The 27,623-nt window shown below is 39.9% G+C and overlaps 1 protein-coding gene across 1 annotated transcript in view; it reads right to left on the reverse strand.

The window, feature by feature from the left end:
• Nucleotides 1-242: 242 nt before the first annotated feature.
• UBE2E1 (ubiquitin conjugating enzyme E2 E1) overlaps nucleotides 243-27,623 on the reverse strand; it is a 38,721-nt gene continuing 11,340 nt past the window's right edge. Inside the window, exons 3-5 of the mRNA XM_063452294.1 lie at nucleotides 8,619-8,751; nucleotides 2,448-2,595; nucleotides 243-1,040 (exon numbers count right to left, since the gene is read on the reverse strand). Coding sequence (XP_063308364.1) covers nucleotides 943-1,040; nucleotides 2,448-2,595; nucleotides 8,619-8,751 — 379 coding nt within the window. The 3' untranslated portion in view covers nucleotides 243-942. The remainder of the gene's footprint in view (nucleotides 1,041-2,447; nucleotides 2,596-8,618; nucleotides 8,752-27,623) is intronic.

The following is a 27,623-nucleotide window of genomic DNA, read 5'->3' on the forward strand; positions in this document are numbered from 1 at the left end:
TACTGCACAGACAGATAACTAGAATACCTTGTTCTTTTTGAGAACCAGAAAATGCCAACACCCTTCTTAGAATACCAACCGCATAAAGCAGTCTCCCGGAGGGGTATCCGTTTAATAACGGACCGTTTACCAATTTTAATTTTTTTATGGTTGCCTAAATTCTCCAGATGAACACTAGTGAAACTTTTTTTGTGTGGAGGCATGAGGGAGAATTACCAACCTTAATAAAAATTCAGCCAACATATTCTTCCACTTTTATTAACACAGTAACAAACGTAGGCATAATTGGCCTACAAACATAACCAATCCAATGAGTAATTCTTATCCACCTTTTACAGTTAAACATCTTAAGGTATATTTCACTAAAGGTTCTCGTTAACAAGTCTTTTCTCTGGTTATTAGACATACAAAAGGGGGGGGGGGGAAAGTTCATAACACACACACAAAAAGTTTCATGTCCCGGAACTGGGATTTATAACCTCTGAAGGTGGTAGGTGAGGTCTGGAGATTCGAACAGTGCAGCCTCCTTTATTACATTTTATTAACCACTACTGCTCCTTGTCCATTAAAGAAATAACAAAATACTTTACACAAAGGCCTAGGGTATAAGCAGTGTAACTGTACAAAACTAATAGTTTATATACTGCACCCAAACAAAAGAGGGGAAAAGATATTTTACATTCTTTGTACTCCTTTTATAAGCCAATATTTCAGAGCTTGTCTGCCTTACAAAAAGCTGTCCTCATCCAGTCTAATGATCTACTGCAGAAAGATACCTTAAGTTACAATAACAAAATTCTCTGGAAATAAGAGACTGAATAAAATCTGTTATAGAAATACCCTATTCTTTATCAATTCCCACCCTCCCTTGACCCCTTCAAATTAACAAGCAGCTCTCTCCATCACAGACAAACAGATGAGTTTGGTGGGGAAGCCGTGTGTCTATGTGGCATATCTCTTGGTCCACTGTCTGGCCATTCGGTCATGCTCCCCTCTGTTAGTCATGTACTGAGTGGCAATGCTTCCAACGAGGGGATCAGCTGGAAAAAAAAGTACAAAAACAAAATCCTGTGAGTGCTTTCTTTGCATTTATAGATTTTAAGCTTGCTTGAACAACTCTTTTCACACTATTATGTCCATCATTTATGGTTTTATCCCACTTATAAACTGTATAGAGCTGATTAATATGTTGGCTCTACAAAAATGACCATTATAGAAAAATAAATGACTAATGGTAAAAAAAAAAATATTTTTAGAGGAACATACCTCCCAACATTCTGGGATACTAGGTGATGGCCCACCACATCATCTAAATAACTGAATAAAGTAAATTTCAGCACAATTTGGATTAAAGGGACACTCCAGGCACCCAGACCACTTCTGTCCATTGGGGTGGTCTGGGTGCCAACTCCCACCACCCTTAACCCTGCAAGTATAATTATTGCAGTTTTCACAAACTGCAATAATTACCTTGCAGGGTTAAGTACTCTTCTAGCGGCTGTCTATTAGACAGCCACTAGAGGGACTTCCGTGTTCTTAGAACATAAAAATTGTTTTAAACGATGCTGGACATCCTCATGCTATGCAAGAGGACCTCCAGCGTTGCCGGAATCCCCATAGGAAAGCATTGAATAATACTTTCTTATGGGGAGGTCTAATGCACGCGCGGTCTCCCCCACCAGCTGACGTCAGCAGGGGAGGAGCGTGGGCCGAGCCTGACTCAGGCACTGGATTCAGATAATTAGCTGAAGTAGTTTTAACCCCTTTAGCAACATGGGATGGGGGGTGGGAGGGAAGGAGGAACTGCAGTTATCCTGGCACTGGAGAGTCCCTATAAGGATTTATTGTTTTCTACAATTTGGGGACCTAGAGGTGGACGCAACTGACAGTCCAGGATTAGCAAGTGCACTTTCTATACGTTTTGTCTTCCAAATTTTTAAATCATACCATCTATCCTTAACTCTGAGCATCCTCACTCTAAAAGTAAACACCTCTAGCATTAAGCTGTTGACCCGGACCATGACCTAAAAAAAATTATAGAACCCAAGTCCTGAAGTATACTGACACAATTGAAAACAAAAAGTTAACATGAACTTTAATGATTGCCTCCATTGTAGCAGTCGGTGTAGATTTGCTGCAACATCTTACATCAATGTTGTGTCACATGCCTGCAAGATATCACAGCAATATACAGCCCTAACAATGCATCATGTTTAGTTGGTAGATGAGGTGGGGAAGTCTTACAGAGGGGATTACAATAAGGTAGAAACTACACTAAATGGACTTAATGTTTCAGAACCCAAACCCTGAAATGAACATGTTGCTATTTGTCAGTGTATCACAACAATTACTTAATGAAAGACCTATTAGATTTATTTTGACATCAGCAACACAACATGGTCCAGACGTGTTAGTGTGAGCTGGTGTTTGTTTGAGAGTAGTCTTACCAGGGTTGCAATCTGTGAGCAGCGAGCAGATAGACAGGAGAACTTTAGAAATTGTTAGAGCTGGGCTCCAGTTATCTTTCAGGATATCGAGGCAGATCACGCCCTGGCTGTTAATGTTACAGTGGTAAATTCTTGTCCGAAACGTCACCTAGAAGAGGAGATAAAAAAAAAAAAAAAAGACATTTAGCATTCCTTGTTTGCACACATAATACTAAACACAAAGTGAAGTGGCTATAGAGCCTTCAAATGCAACAAAACAATCAGTGCATGCAAATTTTAGTCTATAAACGGGACATCATACCTGTATTTCTCAGCCTACAATCTCTAAAAGTGTGAAAGGAACACTGGGAGGCGCAGTTACTGAGGCCATGCAGCACTGAGATAGTGAGAGGTTTTATGTTTACAATTCTTCTCCCATGCTAAGTCAACCAACCAGGATCTATAGTGCTGATGTATTGAAGATGTGGTGTATAGTCTAAGAGACTATTTTTTTCCCTTCTACTATACTATTTAAAGGAACACTATAGGGTCAGGAACACAAACTTTCATTCCTGACCCTATAGTGTTGAAACCACAATCTAGACCCCATAGCCTTCCGCTGCCTCATAAATATTGTAAAATCTTCACTGCATTTTCTTTGAAAACTGGAACAGCAACAGCAAATTACAAGATAAAATTCATAAGATCAAACAAAGCATACAAGTAGTTACATTTGCCTTATTAACTGCACTGCATGAGTGCAATCTATGGGACACTAGTTTTTTTTTTTCCGCTCACCTAGCTAAATACTACGGGAAAACACTTTTCTACAATCTAAAAGCTGCAATACAAAATCAAAAATTATTTACTTGAGCCTGCTGACCTCTAGTGGTTATACCGGAGAATTACCACTATTCTACAAATAAAGAAAGCCACAATTTAATATTTTTGGATAAACTTTTCAAATTATTTAATACTTTTGGATACATATTTCATATGATGTGTCTCCAGAAGGTACCATTACAAGTCTATAGGAATTTTTGTAGATAATTGTTTTTTTTTTTTTTTTTTAAATTATCCGAAAATGTTAAAATCAAGGCTGTAGTGTGAAATGTCAAACTACCTACTTTCAAGGATGCAAAATAGGTTTCACATATTTTATTGTTTTTTACATTTCTCGGTTTCAAAACGTTTTTTATTTTAATACATCTTGGCAGGGAACCCAAGGCAGGGTTATTAACAGAATTAAACACATTTAGTGTTCAAATTTTTGTTTTGTTTATTCAAATAATTATTGAATTAATTTCCCATTTCACATCTGGTTCATTACTCAAATTCAAATTATGCTTGTTGGCCCAAAGCCATCTAATTCTGAAGTCATGGGCTCCTGCCTCATAATGAGTGTGAAGTACTAATGCTGTGCACCAACTATTCCATCTTTTATACTCGAATACCATCCCACCCTGAACTCCAATCTGGCCTGTGTGACTATTGTCATATAAACTGTTTCGGTGATTGGACATTCCGTTGTTTATATCGGTCTTGTGACGGATTACGAATTGGCCTATATACACCACTGTTCACACCTCAGCTCAAAAGGTGACTTATTTTATGGATTTCCACATTAACCCCTTAAGGACCAAACTTCTGGAATAAAAGGGAATCATGACGTGTCCTTAAGGGGTTAAAGGGACACTATAGTCACCTGAACAACTTTAGCTTAATGAAGCAGTTTTGGTGTATAGAACATGCCCCTGCAGCCTCACTGCTCAATCCTCGGCCATTTAGGAGTTAAATCCCTTTGTTTATGAACCCTAGTCACACCTCCCTGCATGTGACTTGCACAGCCTTCCATAAACACTTCCTGTAAAGAGAGCCCTATTTAGGCTTTCTTTATTGCAAGTTCTGTTTAATTAAGATTTTCTTATCCCCTGCTATGTTAATAGCTTGCTAGACCCTGCAATAGGCTCCTGTATGTGATTAAAGTTCAATTTAGAGATTGAGATACAATTATTTAAGGTAAATTACATCTGTTTGAAAGTGAAACCAGGTTTTTTTTTTTCATGCAGGCTCTGTCAATCATAGCCAGGGGAGGTGTGGCTAATGCTGCATAAACACAAACAAAGTGATTTAACTCCTAAATGACAGTGAATTGAGCAGTGAAATTGCAGGGGAATGATCTATATACTAAAACTGCTTTATTTAGCTAGAGTAATTTAGGTGACTACAGTGTTCCTTTAATAAGACTTAAAACTTTGAGCCTTTCCTATAACTCTGAACATATCCAATGCACGGTTCATAACACAGTTCCCATGTTTAAACGCCAAACTGTCAATGGTTGTGGATAGCGTATATGGTGTTTATTCACATGGAAGCAAGAATCTGAGATGATACATTTGAACATTTGAATGAAGTGAAGGGATGAAAGAGATGAAAGTCTGGGGAAACTGAAAGACTACAAACAGAACAGCTACTTTCCTAGCTCACAATCCTTTATTTCTGCCAAGTCCAATGAAATGAGCACAACATGTGTTTGTTTTTTTAAAATTGATTATATGATTATACGGATTGCTATAACGAGGTGTGACGCCTCACAATGGTGTATCCTAAATGGTGATCCTTCAAGGTATTGCCTCTTACTCTTCCAGAGATTTTGCTATGAACAGGGTTAGAATTTTAATTTGGTCATTATTATTGCAGAAGCTCCATTTACCTCAAAAATACAAAGATCAGGTCAGCGCAAAGTTAAGAAAGTGCAGTTTGTCTCACACAGACCTCCTGAAAGAACAATACTGTATTATTGGAATCGAGACTGGACTGCTACATTGTACCAGTGCTTTGGGCCTCAGGGACGAAAAGGGCCTTTAAAACCATCAAATGTGTTTTTCATAAAAATAAGAAGCTCTGTTACTTACAAAAAAAAAAACTTCTGAAAGCACTTTACCAACAAAAAAATATTTAGTGGAACAGATTATTTACAGGCCAAGTGTAGTTTGGATAATGTCCGTTTGTTATGGCTGGTAGCCATAATCCATTTATATGGGAAATGTGCTCAAATAGTACATGGATGTCGGCACTTACGTTTGAAAGCAGGCAGACGTTGTTTGCTATAGTCAGAAGAAAATGCCTTCCGTTCAGACGTGTTGCTCTAGTGTTTGATATTATAGGGTAATGGGCGGATAATGAAGCGACACTTAAATGCAATTTGCTTGCATTCAAATAATTTGTTAACATGTAGAAAATTGTTTGAGGGTAAAAAAAAACCAAAAAAAAAAAACCTTCAACGTATAAGCAAGCATAGCGTAGAAGCATGGCTTTTCAAGTAATTCTGTTATTCACTGACATTAGATAATCAGTTTAAGGGAAGACATAGCTCTCTACTAAATATAACGACCTTCGCCCAATCAATAGTCCGCATTGCTTTCACATTCCCGGTGTCCGGTGATTGCACTGCAGGTTCTGTACTTTGTGTTTAACATCTGTGAGTACTCTATTTCTATATCTAGAAAAAATCCACTTCATCTCTGCTCATTTCCATCCAGATATTTTTATTGGCTGAACATACTAGGAGTTGTAGCTTAGTGCAATGCATTCCAGGGGTTGCTGAACCATAAAAATGTTAGGATTTCCTTAAGGGATGTTAGGTAGCACCATTGCTTGCTTATCCAGAGGCAGGTAAGGTAGTATCACAGGTACAGGTAGTATCACAAAAACAGTAAGAATTTACTATGGACAACATTAGGCAAAAATGTCTCAAAAGCAGATATAGGGTAGCTACCAGGGATGCCTATTGCGAGCATGTTAAAAGGTGTTGCCATAATCATGTTATGAACAGTGGAACTTTAAAAACACCCCCAGGTTTAATCCAACCATCCATCTTGAAGCAATGCTGTGGCTGAATGTTCCTCCACCCCGTTGTAGAAAGTCAGATAACTATTAACCCCTTAAGGACCAAAGGGTGAGGGGGACCCAAGGACCCTATAGAGCTGGGGAAAAAAAGAGTATGTTTTCCTAACATTGGGTTTCTTTTTGGTTTGAGGAGAGTCACACGCTCCTTTCAGGGTAACTTTGTGTTCCTTATGTAGAAGGAGAATCATCATGTTTTGCAATACCCATAATGCAATTCCATAGTGCCGGTGAAACATGGGATATTCAAATATTAAATGTTAGACTTTGGAGCGCAAAGGCAACAGTGTAAAAACAAAAGTGGTGTAAAGTCGGAATAAAATAAGCATTCACTAACTAAACATACCTAGTTAATTTGTTTCCATTCGAATTACCCCACTTCACTTTTCAAAATTTTTCAACACTTTAAGACGACAATACTTTGATAAATCTCTCCTGGTGGTTTTATTACTTTCAATTTTGTTGCAGTGATGGGTGGATGAATCAGTCGGCTACCCTGACAACATAACTATGACTGCCTCCCATTTGTAATTCCTTAATAAAAGTCTGACCTGGTTTATTAAATGGCCCACTCTGATGTAGACAATCTTTTGACCCACAACCTCTCCAGCAAACAACGTGATCAGGAATTAAATCAACCCATATAACAGGATTGGTTCTCCTATTTACAGCATACCGTATATACGAGTATAAGCAGAGTTTTTCAGCACATTTTTTGTGCTGAAAAACCCCAACTCGGCTTATACTCGAGTCAGTGTCTGTATTATAGCAATTTACATTGCCATAATACAGACTGGGGGCTGGCAGCGAGCGCTTACCTCTCCTGCAGCTCCTGTCAGCTCCCTTCTCCTCCGCGCCGGTCCTTTCAGCACCTCTGTCAGCTCCCAGTGTAAGTGGGGTCATAGTGCGGCTCTCGCGAGACTTACAGTGTGAGCTGACAGAGGAGCTGCACGGACCGGTGCGGAGGAGAAGGGAGCTGACAGGAGCTGCAGGAGAGGTAAGTGCTCTCTGACAGCCCCCAGTCTGTATTATGCCCCCAGTCTGTATTACTACCAATGTCCCTGGACCCCCAGGGAGTGAGAGCCCCCCTCCCTGCCATGTATCAAGCAGGGAGGGGGGGACGAAAAAAATAAAAATAATAATAATAAAAAAAAAAAAATAATATTTAAAAAATAAAAATGCCCACCCCCCACCAAGGCTCTGCAACACAAACACACACTGCATCACACACACACACACTGCATTCATTATATACACACACAGTGAATAAATATTCAATTAATATTATTTTTTTAGGATCTAATTTTATTTAGAAATTTACCAGTAGCTGCTGCATTTCCCAATAAAAATAATAAAAAAATAATAATATAACAAAAAAAAAATTAAAATAATGTATAAAAAAATAATAAAACTGCCCACCCCCCACCAAGGCTCTGCAACACAAACACACACACTGCATCACACACACACACACACACACACACACAGACACTGCATTCATACACACACACTGCACTCATACACACACACACTGCACTCATTATATACACACACTGTAAATAAATATTCAATTAATATAATTTTTTTAGGATCTAATTTTATTTAGAAATTTACCAGTAGCTGCTGCATTTCCCACCCTGGTCTTATACTCGAGTCAATAAGTTTTCCCATTTTTTTGTGGTAAAATTAGGGGCCTCGGCTTATATTCAGGTCAGCTTATACTCGAGTATATACGGTAATCAGTTTCTGACAGCCACAGCCAACACTACAAACAGACTGGTCCCACTTTTAACAATAGAGGATATGCTACATGGATATTCAATAAAGTTTGAACTTCCAGGAATTCAATGTGAATTAAATTTTAGGCCGTTCGATTGTTTTTTTTTACAGTTTAAAATTTAATATTAATTTGCTTTGAATTTAATAATAATAAAAAAAAACACAATACTAAATAACAATACACATGGGACTTTAATCATTCAATAAAAATAAATAAAATCCCCCCAAAACCCTCAACAGCTCATAAATACCAAACTTGGACTTGTACAAAAAAAGTACATGTTAAACAGACCCTGCTTCTCTCTAATTTTTCACCTTCACTGACGTTTCTAAAATGATCCTTTCCCAGCGTTGATACAAGGGGCTTGTATCCCTTTATTGTCCTAGGGTACCTAATCCAGATACGACTTTAGTAGCCTGTACAGTTTTGAAGCCCTGTCACTCTGCCTGCAGCGCAGAGTGGGGCAGGTTCTCTCCCATGGAACTGAATCCTGTATTGTTACTTACTTTTGGAGGCTTGAAGGGGTATTCAGGTGTGAATGTGATATCCAAGAAAAACACTCCTCCTTCGTACACAGAACCTGGTGGTCCTAAGATTGTTGATCTCCATTCATAGATGTTATCTCCTTTTGGACCAGCACTAGGGAAACATTGAAAAATAAATCTTTTTTTAATCCAGCTCAATTGCTTTGATTCCAGTATCCCTTAAAAAACATTTTTTTATACAATATATATATATATATATTAAATAAATTGCTCCACTAGTTTGGCTAAAAGATGACATTTCCAGGTCGCAGGTCATCAAACTGTTGGAACAATGTTAACAATGAACATGAATACAACAAATATCAATATTTATAGGGAATCAGCTGTATCCTAAAAATACAACTGAACAAAACTTAGTGTGATACTTAACACACAATATGTCGTAAAGGTGTATATGGGCACAATGGGTGCCTCGCTCAATATTTGGAGGGGTTAATATCCCTACTAAATGCCTCCACTCCAATTGTCCTTATAAACTCTGTACATAAATGGAAGCAAGGAACTCCAGCAGGATGGTTAAACTATAAAAAAAAAAAGCTCTATTTTTAAATAAATCTAAAATCTGGGCCTACGTGTTTCTTCCTCTTAGGGACATCCTCAGGGACCAATATAAAAAAAACACTAAAGCAAATTATTACATCTAAAAAGGCACAAATCACTTATTACAGCTCTATATATGTGATGCAGTAAACAAATATTTGTGTTCGGGGGATTCTCATATGATATAGAATAAGATGGTTGTAGCGATGTAGCTTTAGGAATAATCGGTTGAGGTGTGCCGAAACCGACGTATGCTGTAGGCCGGTAAAAAGTGGGCTTACATAGAGGAAATATGAACAATGGGAGTGGAGGGTGGGGCTATTCGTCTGACCCACAAAGGTAAGCAGGGAAAGGGGGGAGTCCCTTTTGTAGGTCTATAGCCCCTCCCACAACTTCAGGCCATGCCTTCCAATATGCGAATAAAGACAAAACAACGTAAAAACTGCTGATTTAGGCAGTAAACATTCAGCAATTTAATTTTTTTGAACAATATGTAACTGGTAGAAAGTTAGAGAAGGCATACTACTGTGCCAGGATAGTCCACTTACGTACACATTGTATTTTCAGTATGAAAATACAATGTATATTTTTGGATACCTAGAGAGGACACTTTTTAGGTCACAGTAAGAGTCTGACTAAAGATTGAATCAGAACCAGATCTAGTAAATCATATCCCGTCAAGTGGTTCTATAGGCCAGCAACACTCATTTCACAAACCACCCAGACTGCGTATGTAACAGTAAAATTATACTGGTAAGCCTCAATGATCAGTTTACAAAGTACCGGCTTTGCCAAGCAGTGCGTAGAATTTTACATTTTGTACTTAACATACGTACACACGCACCACAAACCTCACTTTTCAAACATTAGAACATAGGTTATAACATTGTATTAAAAATATAAAGAAAATAATGGAGGTGTTCTCAGATTTGCTAATTTAATCCAGCTGGAGTTGGGCACCAAGTTTAAATGCATTTATATAGTAAATATATAGTATATATTTCATATCATTGTCCAGTACAATAAACAAGTGAAATGTTACAAGCGCAGTGCTGACATGTATATAATTGTGCATATTGGACACATTTTAATTCTATACTTTTCCTGCACTGCCCAAATTGCCCGACATCAATTTAAATGCACACTGGGAGTTTTCAATAGACTTGGCCAATTATGTTAGTACTTTGAACAGCCTCAAACGGAAAAAAAAAAATATCTAACTAAATTGTATTTATTTATTTAACAAATAAAACACATACACAATAAAATAATAATTTAAAGGGTTACTCCAAGCAAAAAAACAGTATATTCATAAAGCACTTTTTTTTTTGCTAAAGTAACCCTTTCTGAGGTCTTCCCTTCCCAAATTAAAAATAAATAAATAAATAAATGTTAAAATCAGCTCTGTTCCGGTTTAATAAAGAAATCTGGCTAAACGCAAAGTGAGCTGATATACGATTTACATTAGCTATACTTAATTTAGATTTAAAATCTGTTTTTGGTTGGAGTAACCCATACTGGCAAGGTACCTCCTTTTACAAAAAATAAAAAATAGAAATAAAGCTAAAATGTACTTGTGCTCTACTGCCAAGCCCATTTTCTGCCTGCAGCCCGATCCTCCTCCACTGAGGTCATTCCCCATTAATCACTGGTGGGAGACGACACCAATGAGAATTGGCTGAGTGGAGGACTTGAGCCACCATTGGTTGTCTGTCGCCATCCTGCTGATGATAGACTGTTTTTATGCACAGTATTCACATTAGCTAGCCTGAAGTGGCCGATGACTCAATTGGAGGAGATATTACACCTCCAGGAGTGATGTGCATTTTTTCTGTTTCAGTAGGAAACGCTGCACAAGCAGACTCCAAGCTTCATCGTCACTTCAAATCACTGAAGTGGTTGTGGTGCTTGCAGTATCACTTTAACGCCAAAGAACAGACGTTTTCAGTTCTCACGAATACTGTAACCACTCACAGGGTTTTAAAGTTTCATGAACGTAGTTATTCATTTGCTTTCAATACCCACTACATATTTCACGAGAGAATAATACAGAATACAAACAATGTGTAAATCAGACAAAACAAACAAAAAACATTAAAAAGCATGCCGTCTGACACAAAGTATAATAAAAATAGCCTTAAGATGTGATTTTCCATTTAACACAAAATGTTCTTTACTTGAGATGTGTTTATTTTGCATACCAACATAAATTGTCTTGCAAGGTAAGTAAGGCTAAACGATAAAATTACTTTTTGGCAAAAATTGGATGCCGTTGAGAAAAGTTCACCAAGCACTCACCATGAAAATCTCTAGGATGTCTCAATATTTAGCACTTGTCACCCAGATAAGCACCTGTTTTGTTTACTGTAAGGCAGGTTAGGCATCTGTAGGAGTCATTTCTCTTAACTCCGTATAAACAAATGATGCTTTTAACCATAAGGCAGAAGCAGTTTTACATTTATGTTTAATCACAAAATTTTCCTTTAGTCCAGCCACACACTATACTTGGTTTTAAAGGAGAGATATGGTCTTTGTTTGAATTAACTAAACATCCACCCGAGTTTTGCCTATGATAACTTGCATACAACTATTGCATAAAATAAACAAACAAATCGAAAACAGATTTGTAAGTCAGACCGTGAAATTGTTTCGTTTTCAGAAATAAGTTGATTCATTTGAACGTAAGAAATTTAAAAGCATGCGGCAGCCCTGTATAAACATAGCATTTCTGGAATAATCAGGATTATTACCACAGTTAATTTTTTTAATGTGCACTAAATGTGTGCAATTTGTTTACAGCCAAAAGTCTGCCTAGGTAAAGGTTATTGCAAGACCGTATTCATTCCTTTTCATGAAGCTTTAAGTTATATGATCCTACTGCTACCTTCTTGTTATTTTTATCTTAAATGTTGTTGTAAACTGTACACCTACTGTGAAGAATAGTTATAAAAAATAAAAACATAGCCAAAAAGCGAGAGAAGTCCACATTTCCATTCATTTTTATTTCACTGTATATGTGTAAATTTTTTGTCAATCAGCTTAACCCCTTAAGGACACATGACATGTGTGACATGTCATGATTCCCTTTTATTCCAGAAGTTTGGTCCTTAAGGGGTTAAAAGGACCACTATAGACTCCCAGACCACTTCAGCTCAATGAAGTGGTCTGGGTGCCAGGTCCCCCTAATTTTAACCATGCAGCCGAAAACACGGCAGTTTCAGAGAAACTGCTATGTTTACACTGCAGGGTCAATCCAGCCTCTAGTGGCTGTCTCCCTGACAGCCACTAGAATCGCTTCTGCGATTTACACTGAGTAAATCGCACTTATTTGACGTTGGATGTCCTTACGGAGTCCAGCGTAAAATAAGATCCCCATAGGAAAGTATTGAGTACTTTCCTATGGGTGGGTTTGATTGAGCACGCGCCTCTGGCTGCGTATTCGACTCCACTCGGGAGCTGACGTGGATGGAGGAGGAGAGGTCACCAGTGCAGTTGGAGCCTGGCATTGGATTAAGGTAAGCAAATAAATGGTTAATTAACCATCTATTGGCCGCGGAACGGGGGCCTAGTCACAGTTTAGATGACTAGGGCTCTATAGTGTTAGGAATACATATTTGTATTCCTAAAGCTATAGTGTCCTTTAAGGAAAACACGAAAGTGTCCTAGTGTCCAAACCCCCTAACCTCTAAAAATTACAATGGATGAATCTATGCTCCTCAGTACCTGTCCAAATACATATCTTCCTTAGTATCGGTCTTGTACGGCTTGAGACATTGTTCAGTGAGCAGGTTTTCAGATATAGGATATATCGGCAGTGGGTCCTGCTGTACAAGAACTTTGATGGATTATGATAAAATTAGATTTCCCCATTATCAGGTCTCAAAGTTAAAGGACTTTGAGTGATAAAGGTTACTTTTTGATAAATCATTTGAAAACAGTTGGGGGGGGGGGGGGAAGGGAGAAAACGGCATTTACAGATATCTTCATTAAACCATAACCACTAAAATAAGATAAAGTGGTTGTGGTGTGTGGAGTAAATGTTTAAAGGAATACTATAGTGTCAGGAATACAAACATGTATTCCTCACACTACAGTGCATGAATCGCTGTTTAAGTCGCCAGGTCTCCCTCTCAGTGGAGATTAAAAGTTTAAAGCTTACCTTTTCTCCCACTCCGTGCCAGTTTTGTCATGCCTGGCCCCGCCTCCATGACTGATTGTCAATCTTGATGATTTTAGTCAATCCAATACAAAGCATTGGGAGGAAATTGAGCATGCGCAGCAACTGCCGCACTGTGCCAATCAGCATTTTCTCATAAAGATACATTGAATCAGTGCATCTCTGTGGGGAGCATGCAGCGTCTCCATGCAGAGCCTGAAGACGATGAAAGCCACTCTGCAGAACTGGACTAGGAAACCCCTCTAGTGGGCGTGAGTGAATGCGTGGTTCTGGTAACTGTAGTGTCTAATTAAAGCAGGAATGTGACCGTCTGGGGACTTTGCTGAAATTGCAAAGTCCCCTGACAGGGATATTGCTGCTGATGGTCCGATGCCAACATGCGGCAGCTAAGTGTGAGTTTACATACTTGAACCTGTACCTCACAGACACCGCCATCTTGGTCATGCTGCTCCTCTTCAACTCTACATCACTGCTGTACTTTGATGCATGCGAAGAATGTTTTGGATCAAGGTACAATTTCTTACGGAAGAAACAGAATCACATACAGGGGCGGACATTACACACAGCCCCATATTATTCTGTTCTCTGAGGCCCACTGCACTGCACCTGAAAGGCAGCTTAGGTATAGTGACAGTGTAATCTCATTGTAGTGCTAAGGTGCCTGGTCATCTTAGCCCAGGATTTCCCTTGTTATTTCCCCAGGAATGCTTCTTTTAATGCTTCAGTATTGCTGTAGAGAGGAACACTGTTGAAAGCTTGACAATAAAAAGGTATCATTGCATACTGCAATACTTTTGGTATTTTGGCATTAGATAGAGACATAAATAGATAGAGAGAAAGACAGAGAGAGAGACACACACAGACAGGTAGATAGATACATAGATAGCGAGAGACATAGATAGATAGAGAGATAAATAGATAGATAAATAAATATAAATAGATAGCGAGAGACATAGATCGATACACACACACACACCTAGATATATAGCCTTTAAACCTGTGGTGTTTCAGTCTGTGTACCTCAAGGAACATTAAAGTAGGTCACAAACACATTGACCTTGAGCTTTATAGGTTAAGTGCAGTCCTCTATAAAAAAAAAATAAGTGTCAGCATTAAAATTGGGATTCTAATGTGGCAATTAATTAAAACTAATAGGTCAATTTGAATAGAATTATGTATATCTCACGAGTAAAGCTTCAAGTAAACATGATATTTATAAGCTATTGAAAGTAAAAAAAACAAAACAAAAACAAACCCAAAAACAAAAATCTATTTAAAAAACAAAACACCACAACCTCCCCCCTTTGAAAAAAATAAGGCAGAAAAAACAAACCTTGCGTAGGTGTGTATTGGACGTTTATCTGTCACTGAAGTGAGGCTCTCTCAAAAATGTTACTAATTTTAATCATCAATTGAGTAATACATTCCTGTGTTAGTAAAGTGCTTAAAACATGAAAATTTTGAGGGCGGGGCCTGACAGCCGAGCTGGCAAGACGTGTGCACAGCGAGCTCCGACACAAACATGCGCAATATTGGCTAATATTGGCCAAAATCTTGATTATAGCTGTGCTGCTCGCTGATAACCCATAGCTGGATCGGTTGTGGACACTCATTTTGTGCACTTCTGACAAGAAAACCCACACTCCACCGATGCGGCCTAGCAAAGAAAGCGGCCTAGTGGTTGGGAGAGGCGGCTGATCTCCCGCCCTGGGCACCGCTATAAGCAACAGCTCTCTTGATATCCCCGTCATCCCGGTCCCCACTGGGGAATCTCACAAACTTACCACTAGAGGCTGGTCCGCCGGAGCAGAGGCCGCTGTTCGGGCCCAAAATGGCCACCGAGCAAAAACCTCTGCAGCAACAAACAAGCCCCACGGTCCAGACCTGGAGAAAGCACTTTGAGGCTCGCTTTAACCAAATATGCCAGGAATTCTGGCAGCGTATGGAGCACAAAGCCACCCACCCTGCTCTACCTGTTACGAAGGGGAGGGAGGCCACAACGGCGACTTACCGGTCGAGTGCCCACACGAAGTCGCTCACATCTTGCCGACGGACTCTCCCGACGCCAAGCCATTCAGCTGCCATAGGCGTGCGCACGAGTTGTGCCGGGTGTGCCTGGGCACACCCTAATCCCCGCGGCACGCCTATGGAGTGATACCGTCAGGGGAGATCTCAGGATCCCCCCTGTCGGTCCGTGCAGAGCCGGCGCTATCTGAGCGCCGGCTCTGCTCTCAGCCTCCCTCCCCACCGACCCACATGCAGGGAGGGAGGCAGGAGAGGACCGGCGGAGCTATTGCCAGCAGCTCCGCCGGGTTCCTCTCGCGAGATCTGAGCGTTGCCGCGGCAACGCTCAGATCTCGCGTGAGTGAACTCTAGCCCTGCGGGGCTAGAGTTCACTCTCCACTGGACCACCAGGGAAGGATGGCAGCAGCAGGATCCCCCCTCCCAGGCATAAGGTAAGAAGGGAGGGGGGATAACTGATCTGCCCCCACCTCCACTGGACCACCAGGGAATGTAGCAAGGAAGGATCCCCCCTTCCTACATAAAGTAAGAAGGGAGGGGGGATATTAAGTAATGTACCCCCACCTCCACCCCCCACAATCACCCACACACACACATACACAGCACCAACACACATACAGCACCCACACAAATACACAGCACCCATAGACATACACAGCACCTAAACACATACAGAGCACCCACAGACATACACAGCACCCACAGACATACACAGCACCAACACACATACAGCACTGACACACATAAAGCACCCACACACATACACAGCACCCACAGACATACACAGCACCTACACACATACAGCACTCACAGACACATAGCACCCACAGACATACAGCACCCACAGACATACAGCACCCACAGACATACAGCACCCACAGACATACAGCACCCACAGACATACAGCACCCACAGACATACAGCACCCACAGACATACAGCACCCACAGACATACAGCACCCACAGACATACAGCACCCACAGACATACAGCACCCACAGACATACAGCACCCACAGACATACAGCACCCATAGACATTCACAGCACCCACAGACATTCACAGCACCCACACACATACAGCACACACACACACACACACAGCACCCTCACACACATTACACAAACCGCACACTCACACAGCACACTAACAGTACCCTCACAAACACAAACAGGACCCTAACAAACACACACACAGCACACTATCAGTATCCTCACACACAAACAGCACCCTCACACACAGTACATTTACAGCACCCTCACAAGTGCACACACACAAACAGCACCCTGACACACAGTACATTCACAGCACCCTCACAAGCACGCACACACAAACACCCTCACCCACATAGTACACTACCAGCACCCTCACATACACATCACACTAACAGCACACTCACACAGCTCACACACAGCAGTGTGTGTGTGTGTATATATATATATATATATATATATATATATATATATATATATATACACACATATATATATACATATACATACATATATACATACATACATACATACATATATATATATGCGGCGTGTGCTTGTGCTTTAGGGTGCACACCCTAATGCAATAGGCTGCGCACGCCTATGTCAGCTGCACACCAACATCGACCATCCACCCCACGACCTCGCTGCAGCCTCTCCGCACGTCACTCAGGTGGGAGCAACACACGCACCCACACACCACTCCGCAGGAGAGAGCACGTATGGAAAAGCAGACACAGAGCACAACAGAGGCCCAGAATACAGGATCCGACAAGACTGGATGACATTTCACCTGCGCGGACCAAAAACCAAAGGGCGCCCGGGATCGGAGCGACCCTCACCTGCAAAGCGGTGGACCCTTGTTCCCAGAGGGTGACAGCCTGCCAACAGCAGGCATCGGTTAAACGACCCCAGGCAGAGACAATCCCAAACGTTGAGCATACCCCCACCTGCTGCCCGGGGACGAAATAAAAACAAAAAACACCCCAATGGCTCAACCTTCATCCTCTGCATTCTCCCTGAGAGAAGTGCTACCCCAGGGTGAACAAACCAGTTGCACTAATTTAGCATGTTATCCACTGCTCATCACCGGCTGAAACCATGCCTAGCAATTACTTCTGTATGAAAACATACTATCTTCACATAGTCTGAAAATAAGTACCCAGTGGCTCCCACACTCAAATGTTAATCGCTGTTTTGCATGTTATAAAACCATCTCTTATATGACAAAGTTAATGTCTGCATACACTACTCTTAAACACACTTAAAACAAAGCCTTTCTCTGACACTACTTGTATTAACCTGTGAATTGTATTTTACTATGCTTAACTACCCTAGCATGTTATATTACATAAGCAATGTTTATTAGCCTGTTATTTTCATGATCATACAAAAAATGTGCTGATCAAACTGCCAAACTTGGAAATGTCTTGAAAACGCTTGTAGATGCTGTTATGGCTCTGCACGCTTGTTGTTATCATATGCACAAGAAAAATAAAAAATTTAAAAAAATAAATTAAAATTTGGGAGGTTTAACCCTTTACCTTTAGGTAAAAACCCCTTGGTATTAAGCATGTAAGGTGGCTTTTCTCCCCCCCGTTGCAGGTGAACTAAAGCTGTATGGACATAAAAGCGTTTTTTGTATTGACTTGAGTGATGTGCTGAGCCTGTGAGTGCGCTATTGGTGTCTTTCCTAAGTGGGATACAGTTTGTTATGAGCAAGTCCCAGGTGTAGGACCTACAGTCATTCACTCCCGCTACACTACACCACTTGCCACTACATTTTAGCATTCTAGCTGCTGTGGACTACATTTCCGAGAATGAACAGCCAGCCATCCATCCATTAAAAAAAATAAAAAAAAATAAATAAATAAATAAAAACAGGCTTGCAATGAGTTGCTAATAAACACGAAACAGTCTCGTGCTTGATTGCAAATTAATTGATTTGTTAATTATTTCCAACAATGGTTTAAAACAAACAAAAAATATATATATAGTTCAGATCATATGCCAATACATAAAAAAAAATATATATATATATAGTCAAGCTCAGCCATACAACCCATACACTTGTACAAGGCTGTCAAACACTGTCTGCCATGGATAAAAATGTCTTTCTAATGACCATTAGTCACAGGGAGCACACACTATACCAAAATTGTATCACATTACGCTAGTTTCTTTATATTTCATCATTTAAACAGCTTCAAACTAATCTCTATAACCTTTCCGGCTAAGCTGCATGCACAAAACCTCAAATATCTAGACAGAATGACTGCAAAAAGAAATATATCACTGTTCTTAAAAAAAAAATCGCATGAAAAGAAACTAATGTAGGGGGAATGACTAGACAGCAGAACCTGCCTAATAGAGTCGAGCTTTTACAGTTTGGAAGATTATATTTAATATTTACTTATAATGGCTTTTACGTCCTCTGAAATATTACTGATTGACATTACGCAACTGCATCTTTATGTAGGAATCTGATGATTGCGATTGTGCAGAATATAAAAACAGGCCTGTGGGTGGTAATTATAAAGTAATGAAGAAAAAAACATGCTTAACGGGATAGACTAGCTGGGATGTTAACCTGGAACTGTGGAGACCTGACAAGTGACTTGCTGCCGAATTTTTCCAATTACTTTCCAGTGGCTTACTGCTTGTAATATCCTTTTTAAATTTACCAAAATCCTATTTTAATGAATAGAGATGCCGGGTTTATTCAATAAAATGTGAAACGTTGGGAATTCAAAGCAAATGTAAAATATTACGCCAAAATTGCAAAGTTGAAAAAAAAAAAAAAATTCTAAAATCGGCTAAAATGTAAATGTTAACTTAGAATTCCCAACGACTTATACTTTACTAAATAATACGATTTCGATTTTTGCTGAGAACTAAAAAGCAATCAATAGCCTTTGGACTAAAACATAAAAAAATAAATAAAAAGAAAAACCTTCTAGTGAAGGCATGTTATACCTACTCTGCGTGACCATTGGGAATGAACTGATATTTTAAAGGGGAAGCGTCAAAGAAATGTTTTATTGGACATTTAGGCAAGTACATGAAGTAAGAATCCATTAAAAGGAACATTAGTGTTTTGGAATAATCAATGGATTGTGCAGAGCTATATAAACACTGATGTTTAGAAAGAATTAAAGAATGATTAAGATCACTAATAGCACAAGGTACAATAAAATAGAATGCTAGCGAGGGTGAAATAACAAATACACCTCTGCTGACATAGGATCAACAACAAAAAATTTTTAAAGTTAATTTTGTTTTGTAAAGCCAAAGACGTCTTGCATTTGCTGTTTTCTTGAGAAAGAAACAACACCCTCCCCCTGTCCCTCCCCCCGAAAAAAAAAATATTTTCAAGATATTTGCAGTAAAATAAATATTTGCAAAACAGAAATCCTTCAAAGTTGGTAACTCTTTGATTCAACCGAAAATCATAGCATTTTTGAAGGATTAACAGCTCCCAAAAGATATCCATAAACGGATCGTGAATATATTTGTTAAGCGATAATCATTTTTTCTAGATCACATAAACCAGATTAATTCTCTTTATGAATTTTATTGCTATTCTTCATTCTCTATAAATTCCAGGTCAGGACCAAATTATTTTACAGTGGCATTTCTTTTATGAGAACATTGATGAAAAAAAATAAAAAATAAAGTAAAACAAAGTGCCTGGCCCATTTGTATTAAATATGGCAGAGTTTGGAGTTATAAGGTGAAGAATTATTTCAGACCTCCAGAAAAGCCATAAAATGAAATAAGCTGATGTAAGAATGGATGGTTTATATAGTGGTCACAGAGCTAAGCGATATTCGTTAGGGAAGAGGAATCAGATGTAGATAAAAAAACAAATTCTGACTCACAGAGCTCCTATTGGCTTTAATTGTCCAAGCTGAACCTTGCAACTCTCCACAGACATACACTGACCTCCACCGTGGCCAAGAGTACAAATGAGTTACAACTGGATCTCACAATTAATTTTCTCATAGGGGGATTAACTTGGGGCAGTCCAATGTTTGGTAAAGACAATAGAAAAGTAGCGAAACATTTTACAGGAGGTAGAGTCACCATGGGAATAATCCAATGACATTCTAGCGACTTCTAGAACTTGCAACAATTTATAACTCTCCCCGTAGCTATGTACTTTAACGTTTACAACTGTGTACGCCAACAATTCCATTTATACATACATACATTATTCCTGCAGCAAAGAGATTTTGCTTATAACACACAAAAAATGTTATTTAATCCCCACTCATTTTACATGAATATATTTGTCAACATGTTATTGTGAAGCAAATCTTTTCAAAAATAATGATATTCTGTAATATGTTTAATGACAAGCTTGCTAAATATAGCGTGTCCTTGCAATTTTCCGTTGCTAGTTCATGACTACCTTTAAAAAAAGAGTCAGAAATCACTATTTTCTATCCTGCTAAAAAAAAGAGTACAGACTGTCAGAATCGAGGAATGCTTACCGGTAAGTGGTACCCTCATGGATGTCTGTGAGCAAATGTCTGTATATCAGTGTAACAAAACAAACATACAATAATAAATATACACACACACATAGATAGAGAGAGAATACACTGTTAAACACAGATCTGCACACCAGTCACGCCATAAGACTTGCTTTTCCCACAAAGATCTCAAATTTTCAGTGATGTTACTTCTGGAGAGGATTTATTTAGAATTTGTATATATTTTATTACATTACTATGAGATTATATGTGTATATATATACATATAATCTATATATATACATATAATATATATATAAAATAAAATTAGTGCCCACCTCCTAATGTAAGCAGTTCCTGGTGTCCCTTCTCTGCAGCCTTCAGGAGACCTGGAAGTTCCTGCTAGGATCTTCTGTTCGCTCTCCTGGGTTAAGCCCTGCAGTGTAGCGCTAGCTCAATGGCTGAGAGCATCTGCTGATCACTCTTAGCCAATGAGCTAAGCCCTGCTCTGTGTGAAGTAGAGAATTTCCTCTGTTTATTCTGGAAGCTACAGTCAGTTGAGGAGCAGCACTTGGGTCCTCAGGTTAGAAGTCAACCCGTTCCAAAATTGCACTCCTGGCACCATAAATGTTATGACATGCTGTAGTGGTTATGGTTTTCGGGGTGTTCCTTTAAAGCAAGATTCATTTGCCGGACATCATGTGGAAAAACATACTCACATGCAGGGTTACTAAATGAGAATTGCTGGGAATCCAAAATAAATTTTAAATTGAATGCCACAATATAAAAATTGAGAAAAGAATTGCCCTGGGGAATATTTCTAATTCTAACATTTTGTCCTACATTTTGAAATTCACTTTCACTCCACCTTGATTCCCACGAATTCTCCTGTTATGGAATAACCCGAATAATGTTCTATATTTGGGATATAGAATGCTAAACAGTGTATTATGGGAAAATAATGCCACGGATCGGTTGTAGGGACATCATAAACATTCCGATTTGTAATTTATGGATGTCTCCTGAGGTGGTATTATTTTCCCATAACATATGGCATGCCAATTTAGGACTTTTATATTGCATGTTACATGGGTTTTTCTTTTTTTAAATATTTGGAGGTTTTTGTGCATCAGAGATTTTGTGAAAGACACCTCACATCACATAAACTAACCCCCCAAAAATAACAACAGATTGAAACAATTCTGGCACAGACAGACAGACAGACAGACACAAAAGTATAAAATAAGTAAATGCACTCAGATACATAGTGGAGGGTAAATTACGTCATTATTCAATGGCACCTATTGGTTCAACTGCCATCATAAAGGTTAATAAAGGAAGTCAGTGGAGTATTTTTTTTTTTTTTTAAATTCTTTATTTTTGTTGTGCGGGGGGTTACAGACATATCAAACATACGCCACAATAGCGTGTCACGGTTTGCATATAGAGTGAACAATGGCTTGAATATTCGCACGTTTTTATAAAGTAGGTACGGTTAACTAAACAGTTATTTCAACATAGCGAAAAGTTGCTATAGAGGGTAGCATAGAAATGGCAACCTAGTTTAGTATACTTACAAAAATAACTTAAGGAAACGTGGTTTCTGTGAAATAGCATATGAAAACATATCTAACTTTGCTCCAGGTGTTGTTCTGATGCTATGCGCCTTGTGTGTCTTCTGGACCTAAAGTTAGGTGCGGCTGGTCTTTAAGTGGCTATAAGCTGTATACGGTAAGTTGGTCGGTAGGAGATAGGCTTATATGATATAGTAGAGCAGCCCCTCACAGGGCATCTGTGTTTGCTGTCGCTGTGTGTGGTTGATATAGTGGTTTCATCTCATGTGTATGCCTGTCTTAGTGTGTGGAACTATGGTGGTCTCTCAAACTATTAGTCGCGCAGGGCGTAATAAACAAGCATTCGGTATCCTATGAGTTAATACCAAGTTTGAGCAATAGAAAAATGGTGAGGCTTGCTCAAAGCTAATACATTCAAGCTATACACTAGATGAAAGCTGGCGTTTGGAGGCTATTAAAAACAATTACAAATTCAAACTCAAAACAAAACAGTAACAGTGTCCGCTTGGTACCAGTGGACCGGGTCATGCCTGCGAGTCCGTGTTCGAGGGTACGCGGTATCGGCAGTCTATGCCTTGGTGTGGTAAGTTGTTTCAATGGCAATGCGAAGTGTGGGTAGCGTCCGGCTATACTCGTGTCGTTGGCTGCGTTTGAGGGTGGTCTTGTTGTACCCTGGGTCTCTGGTGTCGTCAGAGGGCTTGGGTTCTTCTGGAGATGGGGCGAGTTCGGGTCATAATAAAGGGTCCAGGCAAAAATAGTAAAGCCGGTCTCTTGGGTGGTATAATAAAGGGTTTGGGGTTTAACGTAAGTTAATATAGGCTGATGGCTTTGTGGGGTACGGTTAGTTGCTGCTCCCTTCAGGTAGTTGCTGTTGCGTATGTATCTGCGGTGCTCCGTCGGGGGACAAACGGTGGGATGTTAGCCGGGTCCCAGGAGTGAGAGGGCTGGTCAGGTTGATTAGCTCGGGTGAGTGCATCCCGGGGGAGCCCCAGGGCCGGTAGTATTGCGGCAGCCTCTTGGAGGGTGGTCACGGTGTGTGGTGTTGCTCCCTGATGCACCAGCAGTGTGCGGGAGAGTCTCCACTGGTAGCGGATGCTGTGCTGCTGGAGAAGTGTCGTGAATGGCCGGAGTGTCTTTCTCCATGCAAGGGTGCTCCCCGAAAGGTCGGCCAACATTGTAAGCTGCAGGTTTTCAAAGCGGTAAGGTGTTTGTCCCCTCAGGGCTGTAAGAATTGCATTCTTGTCTGACCTGCTATTAAAACGGACCACCAGGTCTCTGGAGGCGGTTTTCGGGGCTCTGGCGGGTTTGGGGATACGGAATTGGCCTTCGACTGTCATTGCTTTAGCCTGCCTGGGTCGTAATAATGCCCCTATCAGGCGTCTCACTAAGTGTGGGAGTTCAGCGTCCGGTATCTCCTCCGGGACCCCTCTAACCTTTATGTTGTTCTGGCGCCGGGAGTCCTCCTGGGCAGCAAGTCGGCGTTCATGCAGCTGGTTTAGGTGCTGCAGTTCTTGTACTGTGTGTTGGAGCGCGGTTAACTGCTGGGAGTGCTCTGTGGCGGTGTGCTCGATTTTATCAATGCGGCCTGTGAGGCCCTGTAGGTCCCCTCGGATCGTGGCTATGTCTGCTGAAATATGGCTTTGGAGTGCGGCCAGCATCTCCTGCAGGTCTGATTTGGTGACCGGGGACGCCTCTGGGCCCTGTGGTCTTTGTATGGGCCTCTCCGGTACCTGTGGATAGTCTGTCGGCTCCCAGTGAGTCCTCGTCTGAGAAATCGGAGCATCCTCCTGTGATCGCGGCCATCTTGGGCCCGACATTGCCATGCGCCTGCCGCCAGAGATCTCAGATTGTGAGCCCAGGACTGGCCTTATCGGGTCTGGGCTTTTTCGTTTTCCGACCCATCTTGTTGTAGTCGACTAGGACTGTCTCCCGAAACACCGTGGGTGCCGGTAGGGCGGTTATTTTCCCCGTTTTTAGCTTTCTCGGTGAGGAGCTCTAAAAAGATGCGACCAGTCGCTGCGGCTGTCAGGCTCCGCCCCCCCAGTGGAGTATTTTTAAAGGGACAAATCCAAACTTTGCAATATATCAAATATTAACATTTCAGATGTTTTGCTCAGGACATGCTTTTTTATTGTGGATTATACCCTTTGTTTCTTTCTTTCCAATCTCTGAGACACATTGATTGGAATATTTGTAAACTACGTTTATTTCTCAGTTTGGCAATGTAGTAACCCATCAGATTAACAAAGTTTCTTTTTTTTATATGCTCATTAAAATGCAGATTTGATTTTAAACTTCACGATCTCTGCAAACCACACAAACCCTCTTTGTGTCCTTTTATTAGTGGCTTAACAACAAAGACAGCATAACACGCAGGTATAATTATCAATTATAATGGCTCATTAGCTATGTAGGAACGGCAAATTACAAAAATAAATAAATTACAAAAAGAACAACAACACAGAGCAAGTATTTGATTAAAATAAGTGTTGAGCAAACCACAATGTGAGTAATAAATCCCACATAAGTAGTTAAAACGGTTGTTGCCCATCTCTCGGTTGAATAGTGAGTAACCCACAGTGGGTCTACAATCACTGCAATGTAAATGTCATAAAATTAAGTCTATCCATTAGAGGATGCGAAATGGTGTCCTTCCATTAGAAATTCTGGGTTTATGTAATTATTTCAAGCTCTGTACTGGAGCAACAAACATCATGACACTGTTTCTACTGCCCCCCAGGTTTCATTAGAAATTACATTTCAGGGACATGCGTGGCTGTTAATTTGCGGTTGATCTTCACACAATTGCCTTTTATGCCTTCAAACTAGCATTCAATGTGACAATAACGATGATATGAAATCCAGTAATGACACTACAACAAGAGTCCCCAAAGAGAAAAGGATGCAGATAACAATACAGGATACAGTGCTGCTACAATCCCATTGGATTCCAATCGCTAATTTAGCATATGTAAAATGGGAGCTGAAAATGAATATTTGTGCAGCAAAAAGGTATGTTATACAAAGATATCCAAGTTCGTCTTTGTTTGCTAGAACGGCCTAGGTTTTTTTTTTATATACATTGTAAAAATAATGAACTAAAATACATATGCAAAAAATAAAAAAAATAAATGTATTGTTATAATGCCACATCCCTCAAGAAGTAGTCAAACCATTTTCTCAAACATACTTTCATGCATATATATACACTCTGGAACACAAATTCCATAGAACTATACATTTATCAAATTTATCATAGTTACAGTATTAGGAAAATGTGTTGAGAGCAATTTCCATTGGCTATCATATCACAGAAAAACGTAATTCATACACACACACACATACACAATCTATTCACTTGTCCCCAGTGTTGCACATAAAGAAACTCTCCACCTTCAACACAAATCCATTTTCGAAAGGGTGCCTGTCCGCAATGCCTCTCCTCGGCTGATAAGGAATGCCTTGTGTGCCGGTGACAGCCTACTCAGTGAAGTTGTTTTGAGAGTGGAAAGTTCCTTTAAAAGCATACTATTAGTTGGTAACCCATAGAGATCTCTTGGGAGCTTGCACATACACTGGCTGCAAGGCAACTAAAGTTAGTGTTACAATGAGGTTTGGGGTTGTACTACAGCACCATGAGTTAGATAATTTAGGCTTTAAGTTAAAGGAACACTATAGGGTCAGGTACACAAATGTGTATTCCTGACCCTATAGTGTTAAAAATACTTTTTAGCCCCCCCTCCCTGCCCCCGATCTGCTTCCTTTGATGACATCATCAGAATTGATTATCTCAGCCAGTCACAATGGGTTAGCGTGGAGATGCTGAACTTCAGTCCGTGCTGCACACTGTGCAGCACTGACCCAGGTAACACCTCTAGTGGCCATTTGAGGAGTGGCCCCTAGAGGTGGCCCCTAGAGGTGTTCCGAGAGGTGTTGCCTTTTCTCTGAAATGCAGTCTTTATAGCAAAAAGCCTGAAGGGACTGTCTATACTCACCAGAACAACTGCAGTAAGCTGTGATTGTTCTGGTGACTATAGTGTTCCTTTAAGGTTAAAATTATAGACTGATCCTTGCCATGATCCTCGGGGTACAGTTAGGATTAGACAAATATTTAGGCTTGAGGTTATTGTTATGATATGAATATTAACCCATAATATCCTACTTTCTGATTCTGTAGAACCCCCTCCTCCCCAGTCGCACAAGGCAGTATAACCCTAAATTTACTTAACTTACAGGGCTACACCAAACAGCCTTCTTCAGTCCCTCTGGATCCCTGAGAGGCAAGGTAACAGTTTTTATAGTTGACCAACTTGAGCACAACAACCATTAAACTATCAGTCCTTGAACCAGTCACAAAAAGGAAATGAATCAGTAAATTATCTGGTAGCATTACTAAAAGAAACTGAGCCAATCTCTGAAAGAGTGGGCAGTAAAATAATAATAATAATAATAATAAAAAGAATTACAAAGATTCATTTGGCTTAAGTGATCAAAGAGCAATATAAATGAAAAGAATCGGAAAAGGTTGTATTTTTGTAAAACTGTGTAAGTCATAATAGAACTTAAGTAAGCTGTAACATTTAAAAAAAAAAAAAAGTCTATTTTAAAGTTCCTTTTTCTGTCTGCAAGTGGGATCCAGATCAGAGCAGCGTGTTCCTCCCCCAGACCATTCTCTTTCATTTCAGACTGCGGTGTGAATCTCTAGCCATTTTTGAGAAATATCATGTTATTTTAGGTTTGTCCCTCCTTTTGGACTTCTTGACACGTCCCTGTGCATGCTCATATATGTGATGACACCAAGCAAGCATGCAACTCCAGAGAGAGGAAAACATATTTAGGACAGACATCAGGGAATTGGGGATATGGTTAGCTATGTGACAATCCAAAATGAAAAAGAACTGGCTAAGTATGGAACTTGTAAAATAGGACGACTGGTATTTGATATTAACATAACTGCTTGTAATGTTTCAGTTTTGTCATGTAAGCATTTTGCCAAACAGAAAAAAAAAAAAAAAAGAAAAGAAAAAAGTATCTCAGAGGTCCTTAACCCCTTAAGGACACATGACATGTGTGACATGTCAGGATTCCCTTTTATTCCAGAAGTTTGGTCCTTAAGGGGTTAAAAAGGCAAGCAGTTTACTGCTCAATTACAAATAGTCAAATTAATTAAGGACACTTATAATAT

This window comes from Pelobates fuscus, chromosome 4 (assembly GCF_036172605.1).
Source record: "Pelobates fuscus isolate aPelFus1 chromosome 4, aPelFus1.pri, whole genome shotgun sequence".
Lineage (NCBI taxonomy): Eukaryota > Metazoa > Chordata > Amphibia > Anura > Pelobatidae > Pelobates > Pelobates fuscus.